The following is a 25202-nucleotide window of genomic DNA, read 5'->3' as shown; positions in this document are numbered from 1 at the left end:
TAATGCAAAGGCATATTTAACACTTTTCCATGTAAAACATAACCCCTAAGCTTTTGTCTACAGCAGGTAACAGTGTGGTGGTCTAGGTGTTGTAATTCAATTATATTCTACCTTTACATTTCCAAGGTAATCCAGGAAAAAAAAGTTACCACTGCAATCGAATCGCAATAGGTTGCAAGGCCAGCTGTTAATTCAGTTAATGTCGGAAATGAGGTCCAAACTCATTTTATCATTTAAGGGAACTACATGTATTTTATAAGAGTGTTCTCAATTATTCCTTCCCTTTTACTCTTTTCTACATATATGCTATCCTCTAGCCTTTTTGCTTAATTCCTTGAGATATGCAAACCCCCAACTTGAATGTCTATGTTTTGGTGAATTTTATTTTGATGCAATAAAAGATTTTTCTAAAAGAAAAAAAAAAAAAAAAAAAAGTTTCAGCCCATCTACAATTTTTACAATTAAGCCTGTCAATGGGGTGTGTCTGTACTTATTTATTGTAGCTGGAAAGTGGTATCAGCACTCAAGCCATGTAAATACCTAGGTGCTCCACGGAAGGGAAATATCATAAAAAAGATGGTAGGCTTTCCATTACACAAATACAGAAAAAAAATTAAATGTCATCATGACATACAGGAACACATACTCAACAAGTAAATATGTACAAATCTAACAGGCTCTAAAGAGGATGGCAGGTGGGGATACAATCACTAAATTATCTTTGAAGGCACGGGCCATGATACTGACATCAATGCCTAGAAGATCAGTGACCCAGAGTCCCCTTAAATTTACAAAGTAGAAAAAGGAAGATCAGGACACAGCCTAGTTTGAACTTTCTAAAACTAGTTGGCAAAGGCGGATTTTCCATTTCCCAGTCCTGATTATTGCTGGTTAATTAAGGCAAAGAGAATACACAAAGCTCAGAACTCACTTTTTCAAAAGCAGTCTCTTCGAGAGAGCATTACATTCAGGCCACTTGCTGAGCTTCTTGTACATGGCCATACACTTGTTTTCACGGCTCTGCAGTTCACTGGTCAATTTCTCTGAACGGTAACAAAACACGAACATTAAAATGTCCAATAAGTGTGATTAAGTTCATATTTCTTAGTTGTCCATTCATAGTCATATCTGGGCAAACCATGTCTAATCTACTGCTAAGACTAGCCATACCTATAACATTTTTTAAAATAAATGAAAACTAATGCCACTTTATAACATCTGTTCACCACAAACCACCATAGCACCCGCCTGACCCATTTTTTTTTTTTTGGGTAAATGCAGCAGGAGGGATGGTTATACGGAAGACAGATAAAGATCAATAGGGCAATGTCAAACAGATTTTCACAACAGGACCCTGTAGATTAGTATAAACTGTCCAGAAATACACCCCCCCCCCTTACCCAAAATAAAATAAAGATTCTTTAATGTTCCTGTTCCTCTGCAGATGTTTTTTAAGAACCAACTGCCAGTGAATAGTAATGTGCAAGTAATGTAAAACAACCCATAAAAATAATAATTTAGTTAAACCTGAAAGGCATTTGGCTCTATAGGTTTATAACCCCTCCCCATTATTCGCTCTTATTTTAAAGAATAAAAGGTATGTATGAAAATGTAGACGGTTGCTGCCCATTTCTACCATGATTGTGAAAAAATAAAAAACATATACATACCTGAACATGCATGCACACACAAAACACACACACACAAAAGCCAATGGTTGAGGTGCACGTAACAGGTGTCAAACAACTGCGCTAACTAGTTTCAGGTAGACTAGCAATCACCGATAGAAATATCATCGCACACTTTCTAATGCAAAAAAAGAGGTTTATTTAAGAACAGATATACAATAGGGTTGGTTTATTCAAGGCAAATAGACTGTTCACTTTGCAATGGAATTTTCCCTACTTTTTTTGTGAATGTGGTAAAATATCACTTAGCAAAAAAATACCCATTCATGTGCAAGGAAAGTAGAAAAAAAAAAAAAAAAAAAAAAAAAAAAAAACTGGTTTTGACTCTTAGGTTAATTGACGGATGCAGTCCTCTGATGCATATCAGTAGGGTAATACTGCCCCCTACAGGAGTAGGGCACTAGGCAGAAAACATTTCTGGCTATGCCTATGGGCAGTCCCTGGGGTTATACCCTTTCTCTTCCTGCATAGGATGTCAGTTTTGTATCCAAGCAGTGCCAGAGAAAAGCACATCAACCCACTCAAAAAAAATAGAGGGGCGGGTACTGCGTCCGTCAATGAACCAAAGAGAAAAGGATTTTACGGTAAAGCCCCGTACACACGTACCGATAGTCGGCCGTAAATATTCGGCCGACGACCAATCGGCCGATTGTAGGCTTGTTCGTATGATGCTTCCGACAGCGCATTTTCGGCCGAACATAAACTGTCGTGCAGACTTTAAAATATTTGTTGGCCGTCACCAGAACGGCCGATTGTTCACCAGTCAGTACAGATTTCGGCCAACAGACAGCAGATTAGCATGACTGGGCATGCTCACAAAGAGTGAATCAGGCTTGCGAAAAGACTCAGACGCCAAATACACCCCGATCACCCAAACATCCAGGGTATGCAGAGCAAATTCCTTAGGATGTTTTGGCTCAGAGCACAAGGAAGGTAACCTGATGTCCTCATTCAAGTGCATTCAGTACCACCTTGTCCCTGTGAACCACTAGGAATCCAACACAGGTGGACCGCTCAAGGTGGGATGTAAATCAGGTGCAGGTCGGATCCGACATCCAGACAGTTAATACATAAGAAATGGTGACCGCACACCAATAATTGAAATCAAAATGTAGGAGTAGTTTTATTCTTCATCACAAGTATCGATACAAGACTGGTAAGACATGGGACAGGTAAAAGGTTGACGCGTTTCACGACACCAGTCACTTACTCCTAACCATATCTGTGAACCACCAGATAGGGAGAATGACAGGACAAAGCCGCCAGTTCCGACACCCTGCGCGCAAAGGTGATCGCCACCAAGAAAGCCACCTTCTGAGACAAGGTAAGCAGGGGAACTTCACGAATATTCTCAAAGGGAGAACCGACAGCACCAAATTTAGGTCCCAAGGCAGTAGCGGAGGTCGCACCAGAGGTACCAAGTGCCGCACCCCCTGGATGAAGCTACGCACCAGGGAATGGGCGGCCATTGGCCTCTGGAAGAAAACAGCCAAGGTCAAGACCGGACCCTTGATAGTACTCAAGGCCAACTTATCAACTCCCTATTGAAGAAAAGCCAAGATCCGAGCCACCAAATAGGAGCGAGGGTGGGTCCCAAGGGACTCACACCACGAAAAGTATGACTTCCACGTACAATGACAAATCATCCATGAAGTCGCCTTCCTCGCTTTTAGCAGAGTGGGAATCACTGAAGCAGACAACCCCCTGTCCTTCAGGACGTGGCTTTCAACAGCCAAGCCGTCAAAGCAAGAGACTGTAAAGCAGTATAGAAGATTGGCCCAAGACAGTAGATTCTCCCTGAGAGGAAGTCTACACAGGGCATCTGCGACAAGCCTGACCAGGTCGTTGTACCAAGCGCAACAAGGCCAGTCCGGAGCCACAAGAATGACCGGAATCCCTTCCGCCTCTATCCTGCGAAGAAGTCTTGGTAGCAATTTGAGAGGAGGAAAGGCATACATCAGCTGGTACTGGGGGCCACCAGCACGTCTGCCAGAAGGTCCAGAGAGCGGGCCACAAACATCTGTACCTTCCTGTTGATGCGAGGCTCCAACAGATCCACGTCAGGAGTGCCCCAGCGAAGGCACAACTGCTGAAACACTTGCGGATGCAGGGACCACTCCCCTGCATCTAAGGTCTGGCGGCTGAGGTAATCTGCCTGCCAATTTTCCACTCTTGGAATCTGGACAGCGGAGAGAGCTGGAACATGGCACTCTGCCCAACGTAGAATGCCTGCCACTTCCAGGTCTGCAAGGACACTCTTGGTGCCCCCTTGGGGATTGAAATAAGCCGTGGCATTGTCAGATTGAATGCGAACTGGACAACCCTCCAGACGTTCGGTCCAGTGCGCCAGGCAAAGCCAGATTACTCTCAGCTCCAGGACATTGAGCGGCAATCGAGATTCTTCCAGGGACCAGGCTCCCGAGCTGAGTCCTGATTGAGGACCAGTAGGGTCCAGGATCGAACGCACCTTGCCCTCCTTCTTGGGAACCGTGAACAGGATGGTATAAAACCCGTGAAAGCGTTCCACGTGCAAAACAGACACTATCACTCCTTGCTGTAGTAAGTCCTGCACTGTCCCATAGAGCGCTCTCAAGTGACCCGGGGATAGGCGGATATTGGAAGGGAAAAACCTGACCGGAGGAACGGATCGAAACTTGATCTTGTATCCAGACCGCACCCCCTCCCAGACCCATTTGCCTGGGATCCGGGCCAGCCACAGGTCCGAGAACCGGCAAAGACGTCCCCCCACCCCAGTCACGGGTGAGGGCGCACCTTCAGGCCGAGGGGGCCTTGTCCGCAGGCCTGGCAGAACCGGACTTCTGTTTCCCAGACCAGGGATGCTTCGAACTACCCGAGGGAGCCTCGAAAGGCTTTGCCTTATCGGCTGCCCCCGAAGAACGAAAATACTTTCTATGAGCAGAAAAGGACGGACCCCACCTACGGCGAGGGTCTCTACCCTTGGAAGCCTGTGGGAGAAAGGTACTCTTACCCCCCCCCCGTAAGACCCTCATCCAGGGTAGCCCCAAGCAGACCGTCCCCCTGAAAGGGGAGTTTCGTCAAGGCCTTCTTAGCAGCCTGATCCGCAGACCAGCACTTCAGTCAGAGCATACGTCTCATAACCACTGCCGAAAACGACAGGCGACCCAACAGGGAAGCAGTGTCCAGCGTGGCATTGCAAGCAAATTGCAGCCCCTGCACCATCTGGTCCAACAGCTCCCCAAAAGGCAGGAGGGACAGGTTTGCCCTCCACGTCACGGCATAGCAGCTTCGCCCATTCAGTCACCGTTTGGGTGACAAGGGCCGCAGCAAAAGCAGGCCTTAGTGCAGTCCCCGCCATAGCGTACATGTTGCGGGCCACTGCCTCAACCTATCCAGTGGGTCCTTAAAGGACAGAGAATCTTCCACCAGAACGGTAGCCTTATTAAGCCTGGAGACCGGGGGATCCACCTTAGGAGGCACCGACCACTTCTTCACCAGAGACTTCTCAAAGGGGTAGCATCTAGTAAACCGCCTAGACAACCCAGGGGAACGTGTCAACCGATCCCATTCTTTGGCGAGTAGGGCCAGCAAAAAAGTGGGGAAAGGAAAATATTTTCCACCCTTGAAGGCTTATGGGTGCCGAAGGCAACCTGCGCCCCAGGAGCGATGACAGCTGCATCCTCCAATATCAGGGCTTCACGCACAGAAACAACCAGTGCGTCCACCAGTGCCTTATCCTGCGCAGCAGCAGAGGTAGAGATCTCGTCCTCCCCATCAGAGGAGGCATGGCGTGGGGTACCAGCCCCGGCCGGGGTACCCACGTCTGCGGTGGCTAAGTCCAACAGACATCAGAGGAGGCAGGGGTAGGAGGGGGTCGTTTCTTTGCACCCCGCCCTCTAAAGACCACCTCCACCTAGGACACAAAAGCTTCCAGGACCACTGAAATTGCATTGGACAGTTGAGATCCGGAGGGCCCTGCAGCATCCGTGAAGGGGGTCAGGTGGGGACACATGGTCTGAGATGTCCATGTTGCACTAATAGATGCCGCCAGCAAACTTTTGAGAAAATTATAGAATTTTTTTTTTTTTGCCAAAAAAGTCCCCACAGTGCTACAGTGCCCCCCAGAGGTCAGGCACATGCTAAAGAACCCCCGTAGAGAGAGAAGACTATGCCCCCAGCAATTCACTGTCCCTAGATAGCAGCACTCTGTATCAAGAAGGCTCAGTAAAAGGAAGTGAGCCAGGAAACTGCCCAGGTCGAAGAGAGAGATGGAAACTCAGGAGTGTAAGGGTCCGACCATCCCAGGGAGGGGGCCCACGTCCACCCCAAATTCCACCATGGAGGGGGGGGGGGGGGGGGGGGAGTTTACTCACCATACCAGGAAATAGACAGGTGCCATCTCCTTACAGGACCCCACGCCACTGAAGTGGGGGGGTCTGTCGGCCAAATAGGAACTCAGAGACATAAGCCTAGACACTGTTGTGTGCGTCGGGGCAAGACGTTTAACTCACGGGCCAGTCCCCGTCCAGTGGGACTATGTCGCAGCCGACCCAGGGCGGAGCCAAGGTCGCCCAGCCCGGCATAATTGCTTGAAGATATCAAAGGAAAAAATCCGTAGAAAAAAATTGCTAAAAAAATGCTACATAAAGTACTTTATGCCAGGACCAAAGATCCCAGCAAGCAACTAGGTCCTTACTCCTGACTAGGCAGATTAAAACTGACATCCTATGCAGGAAGAGAGAGGGTATACCCCCCAAGGACTGCCTATAGGCGTAGCCAGAAATTCTGCCTAGTGTCCTACTCCTGTAGGGGGCAGTATTACCCTACTGATATGCATCAGAGGACTGTGTCCGACAATGAACGCTAGAGAAACTGGATTTTTGCCTTACCGTAAAATCCTTTTCTCTGAGGTTCACTGATGGACACAGCTCCATGTCTTCAGACCATTGGGATGTTCCCAAAGCAGTGTCAATATGAGGGGTGGAAAAAAAAAAAAATATGCAGAATTCCCAACAAGGCTAAACATAGCCACCCAGGTAAAAAAAAAAAAACCCACACAGGGGCTAAACTATAACAGGAGCTCACCACCAGGACAAAATTACACCCTCAAGAAGCGGAAGCCTCTGCAACCGCAGCCTTCAAAACTTGCAGCCAAACGCTGCATCCAAAGATGCAAGTACACCCACCTTATAAAACTTAGTGAATGTGTGTACAGATGACCATATAGCTGCCTTGCACACCTGAACCACTGACGCCTGATGACGGAAGGCCAAGGAGGCACTAAGCGCCTTGTAGAATGCGCCTTAAACAGGGAAAGGAGAAATCTGACCCTTAATGGAATAGGCCTGCACCACCATCTGCCTGATCCACTTAGAAATGGTTGCAGCAGATGCGGCCTGCCCCTTACAAGGGCCATCCATAAGAGCAAACAAAGAATCGGATTTTCAAATCTGTTCAGTCACCACCTGGTACACCCGAATTGTCCTTACCACATCCAAGGAATGTAAGGCAATTGCCTTACGATGTTTCGGCTTAGGACATAGGGACGGTAATACGATATCCTCATTCAAATGAAACTCAGATAACCTTAGGAAGGAATGCCTGACAGGATCGCAACACCACTCTGTCCCTATGAATCACCAGATAAGGTGACCAACAGGACAACGCGGCCAACTCAGACATGTGACGTGCAGAAGTAATAGCTACTAAGAAAGCCACCTTCTGCGACAGAGTGAGCAGAGGAAGTTCTCAAATATTTTCAAAGGGAGGCTTTGGAAGCACCGAAAGTACCAAATTGAGATCCCACAGAGGCACCAGGGATCACACCAGAGGAGCCAGATGGCGAACTCCCTGCACAAAGGTGTAAACCATGGACTTCGCCGCCGGCGACCTTTGGAAAAATATAGCCAAGGCGGAAATCTGGCCCTTGATGGTGCCCAGAGCCAAACGCTGATTTACACCTAATTGTAGAAACTTCAACAGACGAGACACCCAGAAGGAGCAGGGAGAACCCCCCCCCCCCATTCTCCCAGATCCAACTTCTGCCGACTGAGCTAGTCCGCTTGCCAATTCTCTACTTCTGGAATGTGCACAGCAGAGAGGGCCGGAACATATCGTTCTGCCCACCTCCTGGGCCGCCAGGGCACCCTTTGTGCCTCCTTGATAAACATTTGCCACAGCCGTAGCATTGTCAGATTGTATCCTCACAGGGCGTTCCTGCAGACGATCCATCCATTGAGACAGAGAAAGTCTGATCGCCCAAATTTCCAGGATGTCGGTCGGCAACCTTGATTGCTCCCGAGTCCAGACACCTCAGGCCGAACACACTCCCAAGACACCTTTCCATTCAGACAGACTGGCATCCGTGGCGATTACAGTCCAATACAGGGGAAGAAAAAAAAAAAAACTGTCCCCAGACAAAGGGCTGGGGAGCGGAGCCACCACAGCAGGGACTCCCTCAAACCCTGACTCAACAGGATCAGATTGTCCAATGACAGCGGATCGTTGTTCCACTTGGTCAGATTCTCGCTTTGCAGTGGTCTGGCGTGGAACTGTGCACACGGAATCGCCTCGAAGGTGGAAACCATCAGACCCAGCACTTGCATGCAAGTCCTGATTGATGGCCGATGGTTGACAACGTGAGCTAAACCGCATCCTGTAGCTTCAGAAGTTTTGTCTGAGGAAGAAACAAACGGGCTGACGTGGATTCCAACGTCAGACCCAAGTAGTCCAGCTTGGTGGACGGAGTCCGTGTTGATAGAAAATTCAGCGTACACCCGAAATCCTGTAGCGTTTGCACAGTAATGTTCAAGTCGGCTTCTAGAGCTGAGGAAGACTGCACGCAGAAGCAGATTGTCCAGGTAATCCAGTACCGCGATCCCCTTCTATCGTAGCAACACTGGGGCCAAAACTTTGGGGGCCAAAACTTTGTGAATGCCTGAGGAGCTGAGGAGAGACCAAAAGGTAATGACATGAATTGATAGTGCTCCTTGCCCACGGTAACAACACTAAAGCCTGATATATATTGGAATATGAAGGCAAGTGTTCTTGAGATTGATAAAGACCAGAAGATCTCCTTGATGAAGGAGAGCTGCTACTGTGCGGATGTACTCCATCTGAAATTTCTGAACCCGCACAAAGTTGTTCAGAACCTTGCCTTCCTTCCTGGGAACTGTAAACAGGTTTGAATAAAAACCCTGAAACCGTTCAGACTCTGGAACTGGCACAATAACTCCTTGTTCTAACAGATCCTGCACTGCTCCATAGAGACTCTATAGCCATTCGTGAGACAGGCCTAAATTGGAAGGAAAGAACCTTGCCACAGGCAAGAAGCGAAGCTCGATCTTTTAACCAAACCGAATCAGTTTGTGGACCCATTGGTCTTAAATATTCAAGGTCCAAGGATCTGGAAAAAAAATAAGACGTCCCCCATCCCAGATGCAGGTGAGGGCGCCCCTTCAGTCTGGGGAAGGCTTGCCTGCGGAACCAGAAGTGCCCGTTTTGGACTTACCATTTCAGGGTCTCTTGGAGCCTTCTGCAAAGTTACGGGTGGATCTCAAACCCTTTTCCTGTGATCCAGGTGGACGAAAGGGCCGCTTGTGAGCCGAGAAGAAAAGACCACGTTTACAACGAGGTTCCTTGCCCTGCGGAAGTAATGTACTCTTACCTCCTGTAAGGCCTTAATAACCTCTTCAGACCGAACAAACGGTCACCTACAAAAGGTAGATTAGTCAGCACCTATTTTAGAAGCCGACCAGTACTTTAACCATATCATGCGGCGAAGGATCACCGCCGTCACAGAAACCCTGCCAGCAAAGAGGGCCGCATCTAAGGAGGTATCACAAACATACTGTAACCCCTGGAACAATTGATCCGCCAGCTCAGGAGGGTGTTGACTCCCTTCCAGATCCTGGCGCAAAATCTTAGACTATTTTGTTAAGGTCCGAGATACCAAGGTGATAAACACCGGTCTCAAAATTGAACCTGTCATGGTGAAGAGGTACCGGACCAGAGCCTCAGCTGAGAGTCCACCTACAGTGGAACCGTCAATTTCTTCAGAAGAGACTCCTCAAAAGTGATATCTCCAGGGGTAGTCTAACCATGCGTTTCGGGGAACCCCACTGACTAGTGACAATCTCGTCAGAATAGGCAGGAAAAGGGAAACACCTTAGTCACCTTGGAAGATTTGCAGGTGCCAAACTGCACCGGCATCGCTGACTCAGCCGCAGCTGAGACCTCCATCTTTAAAGTTTCCTGCACTGACACAATTAGGGCCTCCACCAGCACTTTTTAATGCATGGCGGAGGCCGACGACTCATCCTCACTATTAGAGCACTCAGCGTGCGTGGACGCAGACCCAGTGGGCTGATTCATCCGTGACGGCCAGATCCACAACAGATTCTGAGAAAGCAGAGGATACAGATGAAGGCAGGGGGCGCTTTTTGCTAGGCCTCCATTGCAGGGCCATATGTACTTTGAATACTAGTGACTGAGACATCACAAGCATCAGCGCAGCCACGACGCAGAATGCAGGAAAGGAAGGATAGTCTAACCCCCAGAGACTCGCCACCGGAGCTTGAGAGCGGCAAACAGCCTGCCACACTGTGATAGAAAGAGGAAGCTTCAACCTGACACTAGAGACCCCCGCAGCCCATCACCGCACCAGACAAGAAAATGGCTGCCATTAAACTCTATGGGGAAACCAAAAACATGGTCGCTGGACTACACAAACATGGCTGCCGAAGCCGGGAATACAAAAACCACTGCAAAATGGCCGTACTACGTGGTGCTGCAGGGGGACCCTGGACCCCAGGGAAACACACAGACCGACCCCCCCCCCCCCGGCACCCAGGTACAGACACCCCCAAAATGGGGACCGACAGCGGTACCCACCCAATTCTCCAGCAAAGCACAAGACAAGCCCCCCAACCGAAATGCACCCATGCCCCCAAAAAAGGGCTGGGGGGGGGGCACATGAGGGCACCTACACAGGGGGAACCTCGCTAAAGGGGAAAGGGGAGGAAGGACACAGTAGGGGCCTACCATCCCATGGGAGGGCCCCGTGAACACCCCAGCAACTCCGTAAGAAAAGGGGGGGGGGGACACTACTCACCATAGCACAGTCACCAGGCGGACGCAGCTCCCAGCAGTCCCTGAACCATCTTGGAATGGGGATGCTGACGCCTGAGGTATGCTGCGACTCTCGTTACTTCCTCGTGAGGCGTTTTACTTGCCGGCCAGCCCCTGTCCAGTAGGGCTATATTGGGGCCAACAGTTGGATCGCGCTCGCATACCAGACTGTGAAGGCCATAAGGATCTAGAACAGTGGTTCTCAACTCCGGTCCTTAGGACCCACTAACCAGGCCAGATTTTAAGTATTACCTTGGGGAGATGCAGACTAGAATACTGCCATCACTGAGCAGCAAATGAGATCACCTGTGATGTAATTTTATTATCTTGCAAACCTGGCCTGTTAGTGGGTCCTGAGGACAGGAGTTGAGAACCACTGATCTAGAATATACAGTGCGTCGCCCAGTCCAGCTGTTGATTGTAGTTCGCACAGGAACAAAAAAATAATAAAAAGTAAAAAATTACATTTAAAAAAGGAAAAAAATTCCAGGACCGCAGATTCCAGCGGAGAGCCAGTTCCTTACTTCTGACTAGGTGTAACAAAAAAGGTTTCTGCCTAGTCCTACTCCTGAAGAGAGCAGCATAAAGCCCAATGGTCTGAAGACCTGGAGCTGTGGCCATCAGTGAACGAAAGATAAAGTATTTTTGCTTGCACATTTCTGGGTGATGGGAGTCACTAGAGCTTTAACACATTTAAGTTCTGAAAAAAAAAAAAAAAAAATCCTTTAGAAAGTGCAACTTCCCTTAGAAAGTGAACAGTCTATTTGACCAACAGTTTCGACCGCCACACTTTATCAAGTACAGCAGGTTACAGGTAAGTAATTATTTCACATTTAATGAGCTGGGAAGATGAAGCATAGCAATCAAGCAACCAACCTAATTAAAAAAAAAAAAAAACAGAACAATCTGAATCGTCAAAATCCTTCAAAAAGAAATATATATATATCTTTCTGGGCCAAACAACCCCCTAAAAAAAATCCCATTAAGAGGGTCCCGTCTATAATGAGTATTGAGAAGGGCAAGCAGAGGTGCCAAGACCTTTGTAAACACTAGAAGCAAAGGATAAGTCGAAGGCAACAAACTGGAAGCGGCTGTTTGCCACTGCAAAATCGCAGAAAGTGCAGACAACGTGGGTAAATGGGAACATGACAACCTGTGTGTCCATGGATACCATATATTTCCCTGGTATCAGACAATTACTAAACTTGCAGATTCAATTTTGGAATTTTAAAGACTCAGTTGATGGATTTTAAATCCAGGACGAACACCCCTGCTGGGGCTTGGTACCATAAAAAGGTTTGAACAGAATCCTTTGAACATGCCTTGTGGCAGTACTGACACAATTACTCCCTTAAACAAGGGATGATTTTTTTTTTTTTAGGGCATTCTGCAAATCCAACTGTCCTTGGGCAATTTTTGCTTGATTTAAAAGAAGGTGGTGGTGACCGGGTAGAGTTTTAAACTCCATTTTGTACATTTGGGACGAGAGACAGAGAGAGAGAGAGACAGAGAGAGAGAGAGAGACAGAGAGACAGAGAGAGAGAGAGAGAGAGAGAGAGACAGAGAGAGAGAGAGAGAGAGAGAGACAGAGAGAGAGACAGAGAGAGAGACAGAGACAGAGACAGAGACAGAGACAGACAGAGACAGACAGAGACAGACAGAGACAGACAGAGAGAGACAGAGAGAGACAGAGAGAGACAGAGAGAGACAGAGAGAGACAGAGAGAGACAGAGAGAGACAGAGAGAGTGTAACAGATGTCTCCAAATTTTAAGAGTGAAGTGTGACGAGGACTTCGGGAAGGCTTGGTGACTTTGATCAGCCATGCCATGCGCTAAAAGGAAGGGCTGAACTTAGGTTTTGAAACTGGTTAGAGCAGACAGTTGCTTTAGGAAAGCCTGAGGCTCCTAAAAAGGAGGGGGGGGGGGGGGTAGGAACTACCACTATAGAAAGTAAAACACTCCACTGTGACCTCAACCGAATTGATCACCAAATGAATTGGTCCCCTCACCAAACAGAAATCTTCCTTGAAAAGGCGTGTGAGGTACCTTTTGCTGGCAGCTTCATCAGTCCCTGCTCTTAGCCATAAGATTTTTTTGCATGTGAACTTAGATTAGTTATTCTACATCTTTGTCTTATGGCGTGTTCTAGGATATCCACACAAAAAATGCAGCGCACAAGGCAATTGCTATAATTGCTCTAACAGCACGGTTTTAGGGCTGGGCCTGCAAAAGTAAAGCCAGCCTTTAGAAGCATCTCAAATTTTCTATCTGCAGAATCTGTGAAAGGAGGAATAGGTACAATAGGTTCAGTGAGATGCTTGATTAGAACAGAGACAGGATCAACCAGAGGAATAGCCCACCTCTTCGCACAATTTTTCCACTGGGGTGGGGGGGGGGGGGGGGGGGGTGCAGCAAAGAGTAATCCAGTTGTCATAAATAGAACATTCTATCTGTTCAAAAACAGGGAACGTTTTCATGCCATTAGATAAGACACTTCACTGGGGAAAAAGAAAAAAAATTATAAAAAGAATCTGATTGGAGTTTGAGATTTAGAAGATGCCCAAAATGAAGAGAAGACCCATTTTAAATCAAACTTAAACCATGAGGTGTGTTGAGGAAACTGTCCTCACTGCATCCCTAAGGACTAAACAGGGATCATGACCTGTGATTGAGGTATAGGTTTCTTTGTTGGTTCTTTTCAAAGGCCTTTGATTTTGACTATTCACAATATCCTTTTTGTTACTCTGGGGTTGGTTTACTAAACTCAACTGTACACTTTCCAAGGAAATTTCAGAATTGCAAGAAAGTTTACCTAGATCTTAGTGAATGAGGTAAAGAAAGTTCTGCTGACTTTCACCATTCAAATCACATGCAAGCAAAAAACCGGATTTTTGTACTTACCATAAAAATATTTTTCTCTGAAATTCGACAGATGCAGCTCCATATCGTCTTTAGACCATTGGGTTATGCTCCTCCCATCAGGAATAGGACATTAGGCAGGAAAAAGCTTTACCACGCCTATGGTGGCTGTCCCTGCAGGCATAACCCAACACAATCAAGAAGAAGACCAAAAAAAAAAAAAAAAAACCCTATTCACTCAGAAGCAGAGGGATATGGTGCTGCGTCTGTCGATTAACTTCAGAGAAAAAGGATTTTATGGTAAAAATACAAAAATCCAGTTTTCTCCATTGTTTGATAGACGCAGCTCCATATCTTCTTTACCACCGGGAGGGGTTGGAAGACAACACAAAGAATGTAACTCCTTAAAGGCTAAACGTAGCCAACCAGGTAATATGCAGCTCAACCAAGAACAACTGGAGCTCACCTAGAACATACACCCTCAAAGAGAAAAAAAAAAAAAAAGATTCTCTTTAAATAGCAGCCTGCAAAACCTGGCGGTCAAAAAGGAGGCATCCGAAGATGTGAACGCATGCACAAAGTTGCCACCTTGCAAACTTCATTTACCAATGCCTGATGGCGAAAGTCTAAGAGGCACTCAGCACTAGTAGAATGCGCCTTTACTGGGAAAGGAGGAACCTGACCCTTCAGCGAATAAGTCTGAATAACCGCCTGCCTGATCCATCTGGAAATGGTCGCAGCAGACGCAGCCAATCCTTTACAAGGTCCCTCAGTAAGGACAAAAAGAGCATCAGATTTTCTAAAAGACTCAGTGGCCCCTACGTAAACCCTGATCGCCCTAACCACATCCAAAAGAATGCAAGGCAATTACCTTGGGATGCTTTGGCTTGGGACAGTGAAGGCAGCACAAGGTCTTCATTGAAATGAAAATCAGAAACCACCTTAGGAAGAAAAGACTGATTTGGTCGGAGAACCACTATCACTGTGCACCACCAAATAAAGGTGAGCTGCATTACAACACCGCCAATTCAGATACTCTGCGGGCAAACGTGATAGCCACCAAAAAGGCAACCTTCTGAGACAATGAAAGCAGAGGAATCTCCTGAATGTTTTCAAAAGGAGGCTTTTGAAGAACAGGTAGTACCAGATTTAGATTCCACGGCGGTAGCAGGACCATCTCGGAGGAGCTAAATGGCGCACTCCCTAAATGAAGGTATAAATCAAGGCATGGATAGGTAACGGGCATTGGAAATATTATAGCCAAAGTCGACACTTTTATAGTGCCCAAAGCCCAAACGCTGCAGAAAGGCCAAAACCCTAGCTACTGAAAACAAGCGAGGGTGCACCTTCAGCGATTCACACCATAAAATGTACAATTTCCACGTACGATGATATCTTCCTGGAGGTCGACTTCCTAGCCTTCAATAGCGCAAGAATCACAGCAAGGAGTCAGCAAGACCTCTATCCCTCAACACCTGGCTTTTAACAGCCATGCCGTTAAAGCCAGCGACTGTAAAGCAGGATTGAAGATCGGACCTTGAGACAGCAGATCTTCTCTGAGAGTAAGTCTCCAGGAGCATCAGCGACCAATCTTACCAGGTCTTTCGTACCAAGACCGACGAGGCCAGTCTGGAGCCACCAGAATGACCGCAATCCCTTCCACCTCTATCCTGCGTAGAAGCCTCGGCAAGAGTTTCAGCGGAGGAAAGGCATACATCAGCCAATACTGACCCCAAGGAGCCACCAGTGTGTCCGAATCGTCGGCCAGAGGATCTCGAGACCTGGCTACGTACTTCTGCACCTTCTTGTTGAGACGAGAAGCAAACAGATCGACCTTGGGTGTCCCCCACCGAACACACAGGAAATTAAACACCTCCGGGTGTAGGGACCACTCCCCTTGATCCAACACCTGACGACTCTGGTAATCCGCTTGCCAGTTTTCCACACCCGGGATGTGCCCAGCAGAGAGGGCTGGAACAAAACGTTTCCACCCAGGCCAGAAGCTCAGCCACCTCCCTGGCCGCCAAGACACTCTTGGTGCCCCCCTGGTGATTAATGTAAGCCACAGCCGTGGCATTGTCCGATTGAATCTGAACCAGACAATCTAGCAGACGAGTCATCTAGTGGCTCAGACAAAGCTTTATTGCTCTGAGCTCCAAAACATTTAATCAGCAGTTTGGACTCTTCTACTATCCAGGTTCGCTAGGGCACAGAACTTCCCCGGTACCCAGCATGACAGGCTGACGTCCGTGGTTGCCATTGTCCAAAACGGGAGGAAGGACTTGCCCTGGCATACTGCTGGTGAACCATCTTATGTTGTGGCTCAACCGAATCAAAGTGTCCAAGGACTTTGCATCCTTGTTCCATTTGACAAGAATCTCTTTTTGCAAAAGGTCTTGTATGGAACTGAGCAAAAAACGGAACCGCCCCGAAGGTTGATACCATCAGACCCAAGACCAGCATGCAAGTTCGCAGAGAAGACAGATTTGCCAACAACCGGATCGCCCGCTGCAACCTTTGTAGCTTGCCTGGGGGTGGGGGGGGGGGGGCCCAGGTAATCCAGTCTCAAGGAAGGTATCAGGGCGGATTTCTTGAAATTGATGTTCCACCCGAACTCCTGCAGGGATCTGACAGTGATCGTCAGGTCACTCATCAGGGCTGAATGAGAATCTGCTCTCAATAGATCGTCCAGATACCCCAGTACCGCAATCCCTGGTTGGCGCAGCAATGCCAACACCGAAGCCAGTACTTTGGTCTCGCTTCCGCCCCGAGGGTGCTTACCAAAGGGTAACGCCACAAATTGATAATGCTCTTCTGCTACTGCAAAGCGAAGAAACAGCTGGTGTCCAGCGTAGATATGAGTCCTTGATATCTATAGAGGCCAAAAAATAACCCTGGTGTAGTGATGCCACCACCGTTCGAATGGGTTCCATGCGAAACCTCTGTACCCGCACGCACAAAAGCACAAACCTTTTAGTAACTTCACCCATTCAGTAACCGTCTCACACCATAACATTCACAAATATTGGCTTCAATATGGAACCCGCTAGGACGTGTAGATGGCAGGACAGAGACTACACTTGTCCACAGTGTCCGACAAGGCCAGGGATTCTTCCACCAGAACCACAGTAGACTTATTCAGCCTGGAAACCAGGTGATCCACCTTTGGTGGCAAGGTCCACCAAGTGGAAACTGCATCTGCAAAAAGGATAACGGCACCACTAACATGTGCTTGATGCGCCGCCATTGTTCATTAAAAATATAGTCAAAACGCTCAGGGCAAGGAAACACCTTGCCGGATTTTTGGGAGGTACACCTGCGAACCCGACGCTGTAGATTCATTTGCCAATTTTAAAGTTTCCCGCACTGAAACTTTAAGTGCTTCCACCAAAGTGCATTCCTGCGTGGCGGCAGGCCCTCTTCACCATCAGAATGCGAAGACACCGACCCCTCAGGGTGGGGTGCGTCTGTGGCGGCCATATCTGCCTCAGAATCGGAGGAAACTCCCGAGGGAGGTGAAGGCACAGGACGTTTGCGACTAGCAACACTTTTACAGGACAAAAACTACCTTTGACACCAGGCTTTCCAAGACTGCTGTAAGCGCAGACAGGGGCTGCGACCCAGAAGGTTCCACAGCCAAACCGCCTAGGGGGTCTGTAGGTGAATCATCATCCTAGGACTCCCATTTATACACCGAGATGAAAATAATGCAGTACCACTTTAAAAGTCACTAAATCGCAATCCCAATGCTAACTTTGCGGTATACCAAGTCCCAATCCAATCCAATAGCAGAGTTGGTAAGGAAAACCTACAGGGGACCCCAGAAAATGTTACCAAACCGCTCAGGAGACTGCCAGCACGTCCTGTGAAACAAAGTAAAAAGAATTGACACAGGAAATAGAAAGCACAGCCTGGGTCATTACAAATTTTTTGTGTGTCATGCCTTTTGATTGTCCAGCAATCGTGGACTAAAAGAAAATGACCGCCCCATGCATTCCTATGGGGAACAAAAAATGTCTGCCCATGCATTTCAATGGGAGAATAGAAAGCATGAATCCACAGCAAAATGGCAGCCCCCACGGCACACCATGCAGTCTCCTGGGCCCCCAGACAAGAGGCATCGGAGGGTCCATAGGAAGAGACCACACCAGGACAAGCCACCCCCACAGAAAAACGCTGCAGCAGCCGCAATATTTCCACTTTCCCCTCGGAGGTAGGACCCTGCTATGGGTAGGGGAAAAGACATTGGGGGGGGTAGGCCTAGTATCCCAGAGGCCAGAGGAAACGAGGGTCTGATTATTCCAGGAAGGGGGCCCACGTCCACCCCAAGAGGATTTGGGGGGGGGGGGGGGCCACAGTATTACTCACCATACCATGGTACCAGGTGGGCGCCACTCCGAACAGTCCATCCCCCACCCGGGGTGAGGGTTCTGCCAGCCAGGGTGTACGCTGGGACTCAGGGCGTTCCAGGTCGATCGTGTCCCAGTAAGACTTGTCCCCTCGCAGGCTCGTCGTCCCCATCTATCGGGGCTCTGTCGTGGCGAGGCCTAGTTCCGGACGATAACCTGCTCGCTGGCCAGGCCGGGAGACCTTAAGGATTTAGAATATCCAGTCCGAAACCAGTCGGCTGTTGCTTGTGGTTCTCCAGGAACTCCCAACTAGTGAAAAAAACAAAAACACAAAATTCCTCTACTAATAGCTAAGGCCAAAGTCCCAGCAGGGAACTAGGTCCTATTCCTAAACCAGGCAGAAACTAGAGGCTGTAGCATAGTGTGTGGGGTTATGCCTGCAGGGACAGCCCCCATAGGTGTGGTAAAGCTTTTTCCTGCCTAGTGTCCCATTCCTGATGGGAGGAGCATAACCTAATGGTCTAAAGACGATATGGAGCTGCATCTGTCGAACAATAGAGAAATGCCATTTTCTGTTTTCCTTGCACGTGATTGGGTCTTCTTTAAAGGGTGAAACTTCACCACATTGGCTAAGCTGTTAGGAAACATTCCCTTGCAAAGTGAACAGCAATTTTGCCTTTAGAAATACTCCTTTGTATCTATTTTTATAGGACTCTGCTTTCCTCGTATACTGGGAAAGCAGGTTGGTCACTTTGTGGTTATGCAGATGACACGTTTCCTTTTCCCAGCAAGTTAAATGCAGGATGATTACTTACCTGTTGGACTTTATAAAAGGAGCAGGGGTGGTTGAAACGGTTGTTCCAGTGTCTGAAGAAATAAATTGCATCTTTGATCTTGAATAAAAAGCTCTTTGTTGCATTAAAGAGTGTGCGGCTTCCCAAATAAATTCATTCCTCACCCGCTTCCAAAACCATAACCGCACAATCCCAGGATATCCCATTGTGAAACCTTCTGCAAAGATCTTTTAATCATAAAACGCACAAGTTAAAGTAAAAAGGACTCCTGTTTGAGACATACCTCCTAGCTTGCCCCTGATAACTTCTAGTGCCTCTTCATATTTCCCCAAACGTTCTAAAATCATGTAGTACAGTTCAACCTGCAACAGACAGCAATCACACTGCTGAGACTTAATAAATGAAAATGCCATTGCTATATGGAAAACATTAAACTGCCACAACTTATTAGTAAGTTAAAAGTAAAGTTAGCCAATTTCAATTTACTGCAATTAAAGCAGCCATAATCTGACTACTTCTAACAATTAAATGCAAATATCATTGCTGATGGAGTGAAAGACGTAATTTAATTTAAGCCTCTTTCTTAGGAGTAAACCTATACACAAGCAGCTTAATTGTGTCTGCTGCCAGATGAGTGTGCTAGATAAGCACTTAAGATGCTCCAAAGTCCAGGACTGGGTTTCTCACAGAGTGGTATGTGAAGCCATAGAAGTAATCACACCCTGGCTTGTTTGCTTCAACCTCAAAACAGTTTAAAGTATCCACAAAAATTTTAATATACAGAACACATTCCACTAGATAAATATGTAGAATTTGACAACAGTGGTCATCTTACTTTATAAATGCGTACATAACATAATTCAGAAACCCTGATCTAAGAGGAAAATTACAGAAAGGAGAATATCAAGGCCCAAGCACAAAAATGTAATATATTTCAGCTTTTCAAATGCTTGTTTTCTATATTCACTTGCGATTCTGAAAGTAACACTTCCTGTCCTAGGGTAAGGATGCTCAACACTTCTGTTACAATGTTTTAATAATGGATTGCAACAGAACAAAAAAATACTGCACATATTCAAGGAGTATCAAAATAGTGCACAAATAAAGGATACAAGAGAATGAAATCGGGTACACAATGGGCAGATAAAAAGGAGACAGATAATGCAAATAGAGACATAATGGTAGCACACATAAGGTGAATGTTCAACATTAAAAAAAAGGAAAAAAGGGACCAAAAAAGGCCAGCCAAAAAAGACCACTATGCATAATGGATAATCCAGGAGAGGAAAAACCCGGGAGGGAGGGAAAAAAAAAATAGAGAGCAGGAAAAAAAACCAGCAACGGTAGCAAGAGCATCCCAGGGGTCAGAGGCACAGGTGTATCAAATGTTCAACAACAATCAGAAGGCAAAGGGTGAGAATGTGATATCCAAGGTTGCCAAAGAAATTGGTAATTTCCGTTAACCATAATATCGTCCAGTCAGTGTTTCACCGCTTTAATACCAAGGACCAGGGACTTCCATGGCGTAGAGATAGGGAGTTTGGTTGCTGAAACAAATGAGTAATGAGGTGCCGCTCAATGACAAAGGGGGCATCTATAGGCTTAAAAAGAAGAGCCTTAAAAGGGTTTCTCTTAATGTTAGAGTGTAATAGTGTACGAAGCAAAACGTAAACCCAAATCCATAATGTGCTCACCTTCAGACAATTCCACCAGATACACGCCACTGTTTCTTGCTGGTTACAACCGCGAAAACAGATCGAGGGATAATTAGGGATAATGCGAGCCAAAACAGGCCAGCATTTAATACCAGAGGTATAACACTTCGAGAAATGTTCTTCTTGAAAATTCGCACGAACACTTTGAGACAGCCAAAGTCATGATCTGCCAGTGCTGAGGATCCAGCTCCAAACCCAGTTCACGCTCCCATTGTTGCCTATATTGTTTTACAGGGAGTTGCTTGATATAACCAATCGAGGAGTAAACCAGAGAAATGAGGCCTGGTGAGTGCGGACAAGAATGACAAAAGACTTTCAAAGGATGCAAGACTATATGGGATGGGTTGGGATTGAAGGCGGCCAGAAACAAAGTGACGGAGATGTAAGTAACAAAAATGTTCAAGTAAAAAAAAAAAAAGGTATCTCATGTAACGAAGGGTTTCAAAAAGGTAAGAATCCGGGTAGAGTGTGGGGCAGAGCAGGGCCTAAGGTAGAGGGGCGGGAGTCTGAACGGAGCCAGGGCAAGGCAGATATCGGGATAGTCGACCATGGCAATTGTTGTCTGAAGCGGAAGATAAGTAGCATAAAGATGCAAGGACACAGCTAGATTAGCCTTCAAGATAGTAAGCCTGAAGGTTGGGAACAGAAAGTCCACCATAAAGCTCACGGGCCAATAATACGTGGCGATCAATCCGAGGGTGAGAGGATCCCCAGATGAATTGTGAAACTCTCTGCTGGTGGATTCCAAGAATACAAGAAGGTATGGTGACCAGAAGAACTCCGAAAACATACAAGAGCTTAGGAAGATTGGTAGAATGAATACAGTTTTCATGACCTAACAAGTACAGAGGGAGAAGGCACCAAGAGATTAAGATAGCAGAAAGTTGCTTAAAAAATGCTGAATAATTGGCCTGGTCTAACCCATCATATGAGGGGGGGGGGGGGGGACAGTTTAAATACCAAGATATGGTAAAGTCGTGGGCCACTGAAAATGAAATAGATTGCTCCAACGCATCCTGTGTCCGATCCATCAGAATTGCTGACATGGCCACCGGTTTTGTGGGGTGGGCATGTAGCCCAGAGAGGGATGCTCACAATTTATACTATATGTATGGCAAAGCAGCGGTGTCACCCTAGGACAGGCTACAGAAACCCCTCCCCCCCCTCTTTTTGCCCTTTTTGAACTAAATCAAAAAACACACCAAAATAGTATAATATTTACCACAAAAAAATAAAAAGGGACGAAAAAATAAAATTTTAAGGGCTCCTAACACTTGGCACAAACATCCATTGACATTAAACATAGGTAGTTCTCTTGGCTATACTAACACATGATCATTCCCAGAGTTAAAATAAGAAATGCTGCATGCTTAACATCCTTGTAGATATATTGCATTTATCTCACAGAAAATGACGTTGCCAGGGATGCCATATTCTCTGCACCAAATGGAATAGTATGAAAAAAAATTAAGTAGTTAGCCAATTACTAGGGTGGCGGATAATTATTCTGGGAAATGCTGACTATAATCATTAGACTGCTGCCACGACTGCAACAAGGCACATCTGATTTGGCATAACAACCAAATACAATATTAGCTATCGGCTCACACATGTAATAGGACACTGGGAAAAAAGTTTTGGAAAAAAAAAATATATATATCATACCTCAGCTTCTGCTTCTATTTTGTCCTCCTTTACCATCTTCTCAACCATTCTTTCAGCCAGTGGCAAAAACATTGTTTTAGACAATTTTGTATCCTGAGCTGAAATAGACTAGGAGAAAAATAAAGACTTTAAAACTGACTGGATTACTGAGCAGATATCCACAGACTTGAGGATTGCCAAAGATTATACAGTATGTAGGTTACATAGGTATTTGTAAAAAAAAAAAAAAAAAAATGTAATCACCTCAGAAGGTTTTACCCCCTTCATGACCAGGCCATTTTTGGCTATTCGGCACAACGCTACTTTACAATTACAGTCATGCAATGCTGCACCCAAACAAATATATATATTTTTTCCCCACAAATAGAACTTTTGATGGTATTACCACTGGCTTTTATTATATAAATGAGAAAAAAAAAAAATTGGATTTTTGACTTACTGTAAAATCCATTTCTCTGATGTTCGACAGACACAGCTCCTGGTATTCTTAACCATTTGGTTATGCTGCCCTCTACAGGAGTAGGACACCAGGCAGAAGATTCTGGCTACACCCATGGGCAGTCCCAGGGGTATAATCCCTCTCTCTGCTATAACCAGTTTTGTTACAAGCAGTGTCAGAAGAACTATAACTCCACAGAGGAGCGGGTGCTGTGTCGGTCAATGAACAGGGGAGAAATGGATTTAAACGCTAAGTCAAAAATCCCATTTTCTCTTTCATTCATTGACTGACACCGCTCCTGGTATTCTTAACCATTGGGAAGTCCCAAAAGGAGTGTTAAAACATGAGGGGTGGGAACAACCAAAAAAATAAAAATTCCCAAGGCTAAACATTAGCCAACCAGGTACACAGGAGCTCAACCAAACAACTGGAGCCCACCTAAAAAAAAGCAAATACACTCTTAAAGAGGATCAGGTCCTCTTAAAACAGCAACCTGCAAAACCTTGCGGCCAAAGAAAGCATCCACAGATGCCAACGCATCCACTTTCTAAAACTTTGTAAAAGTGTGCACCGACGAAAAGATGGCCACCTTGCAAACTTGCGTCACTGACGCCTGATGACGAAAGGCCGGGAGGCACTAAGTGCTCTAGTAGAGTGCACCTTGACAGGGAAAGGAGTAATCTGACCCCTGATGGAATAGGCCCGAACTACCGTCTGTCTGATCTATCTGGAAATGGTCGCAGAGGAAGCAGACAACCCTTTGAGGTCTGTCCGTGAGCACGAAGAGTGACTTTGTGAAAGACTCCGTAGCTGCTGGGTACACCCAAATTGCCCAGACCACATCCAAGGCATGCAAGGTAATTTCCTTCGGATGTTTAGGCCTGGGACACGGGGAAGGCAACACAATGTCTTCATTCAAATGAAAACCAGTGACAACCTTTGGATGGAAGGACAGACAGGGGCAAAGAACCACCTTATCCTTGTGAATCACCAGAAATGGTGGACAGGATAAACGACACCAGTTCTGACACCCTGCACGCAGAGGTGATAGCTACCAAAAAAAGGTCACCTTCTGGGTTAGCACAAGCAGGGGAAATCGCCTGAATATTTTCAAAGGGAGGCTTCTGTAGAGCTGAAAGCACCAAATTGAGATCCCAAGGCGGCAAGGGAGTCCGCACCGGAGGGACCAAATGTCAGACACCCTAAAGAAAAGGTACGCACCAGGGAGTGTGTGGCAAAAGGTTGTTGGAAGAAGCCTGCCAAACATGACACCTGGCCCTTGACGGTACTCCACTTCTGTTCAACTCCCCGTTGAAGGAAGGTTAAGATCCGAGCCACCAAGGAGGATAAACCCTAAGAGACTCACACCACACAATGTATGTCTTCCACGTACGATGGTAGATCTTCCTAGAAGTAGATTTCCTAGCTTTCAACAGTGTAGGAATCAGATTCAGATAAACCCCTATCCTTCAGCACCTGGCATTCAACAGCCAAGCCGTCAAGTCAGCGACTGTAAAGCAGGATGGAAGATCGGTCCTTGGGACAGCAGATCCTCCCGAGTGGAAGCTTACAAGGAACGTCGGCGACCAGCCGCACCAGATCGGAGTACCAAGCCCGACAAAGACAGTCTGGAGCCACTAAGATGACCAGAATCCCTTATGCCTCAATCCTGCGTAGAAGTCTGGGCATAAGCCTATGAGGATCCCAGGTGCATGGTTGCAGACTCAGCAGGGTGACCCATGCCGGCGGCGGCCGAATCAGATTAAGGATTTGATGAGACGGGAAGGCGCAAGGTGCTTTTTGCTAGCCCACAAGGGACTCGGGAACCGCCGTCAGTGCATGGATGGTTGGGACCCAGAGGGACCCGCAGTCTCAGGAGAGGAGATCAGGTAGGGAAATGTGCTCCAAAGACTCCATGAGTCCCCAGGGGGGACCCCACAAAAGGTGTAAAAACACTAAGGGACAACCCCCACCGCGCTGGCAACACCCCCTGGTCACCAGGCACAAGCGATCCTTAGAGAGGGAGGGGACCCCACCAGAGTCGTCACCCGCAGAAACAAGCGCCTGCAGCCACCAGGATAATGCACTACACATGCGGCGATCAGGAAGTAAAATCCTCCAGGAGTCCGCACCAGGGGATGAGGGGCTGGCATCGCCAAAAATAGCTGCCCACAGGGCTCCACTGTCATGGCTGCCGTGTATAGAATACAGGCTACAACAAATTGCAGCATCACGAGGCATACAGGTACCCAGGAGGGAGACCAGAAAGGATGGAGGGCCCTGGCAGGAGCCCACACCAGGTACAATAACCCTCCCGCAAAATCGATGGCCCCCCCCCCCCCGTACCGGCCCTTTTCGCTAGCAAGCTCCCTGTCCCCACCCCAGGAAGTGTAGCCAGACCACCCAAACAGCCCCAGTGTATGTGGAGGGGAAGGGGGGGCAGGGGAGGGACTCAGCAAGGGGGTGCATCTGCGGTAAGGAGGAGAACCCGAGGGCCCGACTGTCCTCTAAGGAGGGGCCCACGTCCACACCAAAACCCTCAAGGGGAGACAGCTAATAACCATACCAGGAACCAGGCGGTAACA

The 25202-nt window shown here is 47.1% G+C and overlaps 1 protein-coding gene across 1 annotated transcript in view; it reads right to left on the bottom strand.

The window, feature by feature from the left end:
- NAA25 (N-alpha-acetyltransferase 25, NatB auxiliary subunit) overlaps positions 1-25202 on the bottom strand; it is a 129910-nt gene that overhangs the window by 68927 nt on the left and 35781 nt on the right. Inside the window, exons 6-8 of the mRNA XM_082243438.1 lie at positions 22179-22286; positions 19082-19160; positions 932-1043 (exon numbers count right to left, since the gene is read on the bottom strand). Coding sequence (XP_082099564.1) covers positions 932-1043; positions 19082-19160; positions 22179-22286 — 299 coding nt within the window. The remainder of the gene's footprint in view (positions 1-931; positions 1044-19081; positions 19161-22178; positions 22287-25202) is intronic.

The sequence above is a fragment of the Pelophylax lessonae genome (genome assembly GCF_965119305.1).
Source record: "Pelophylax lessonae genome assembly, chromosome: 1".
NCBI classification, from domain to species: Eukaryota; Metazoa; Chordata; class Amphibia; order Anura; family Ranidae; genus Pelophylax; species Pelophylax lessonae.
This window is presented reverse-complemented; position numbering and strand designations above follow the sequence as displayed.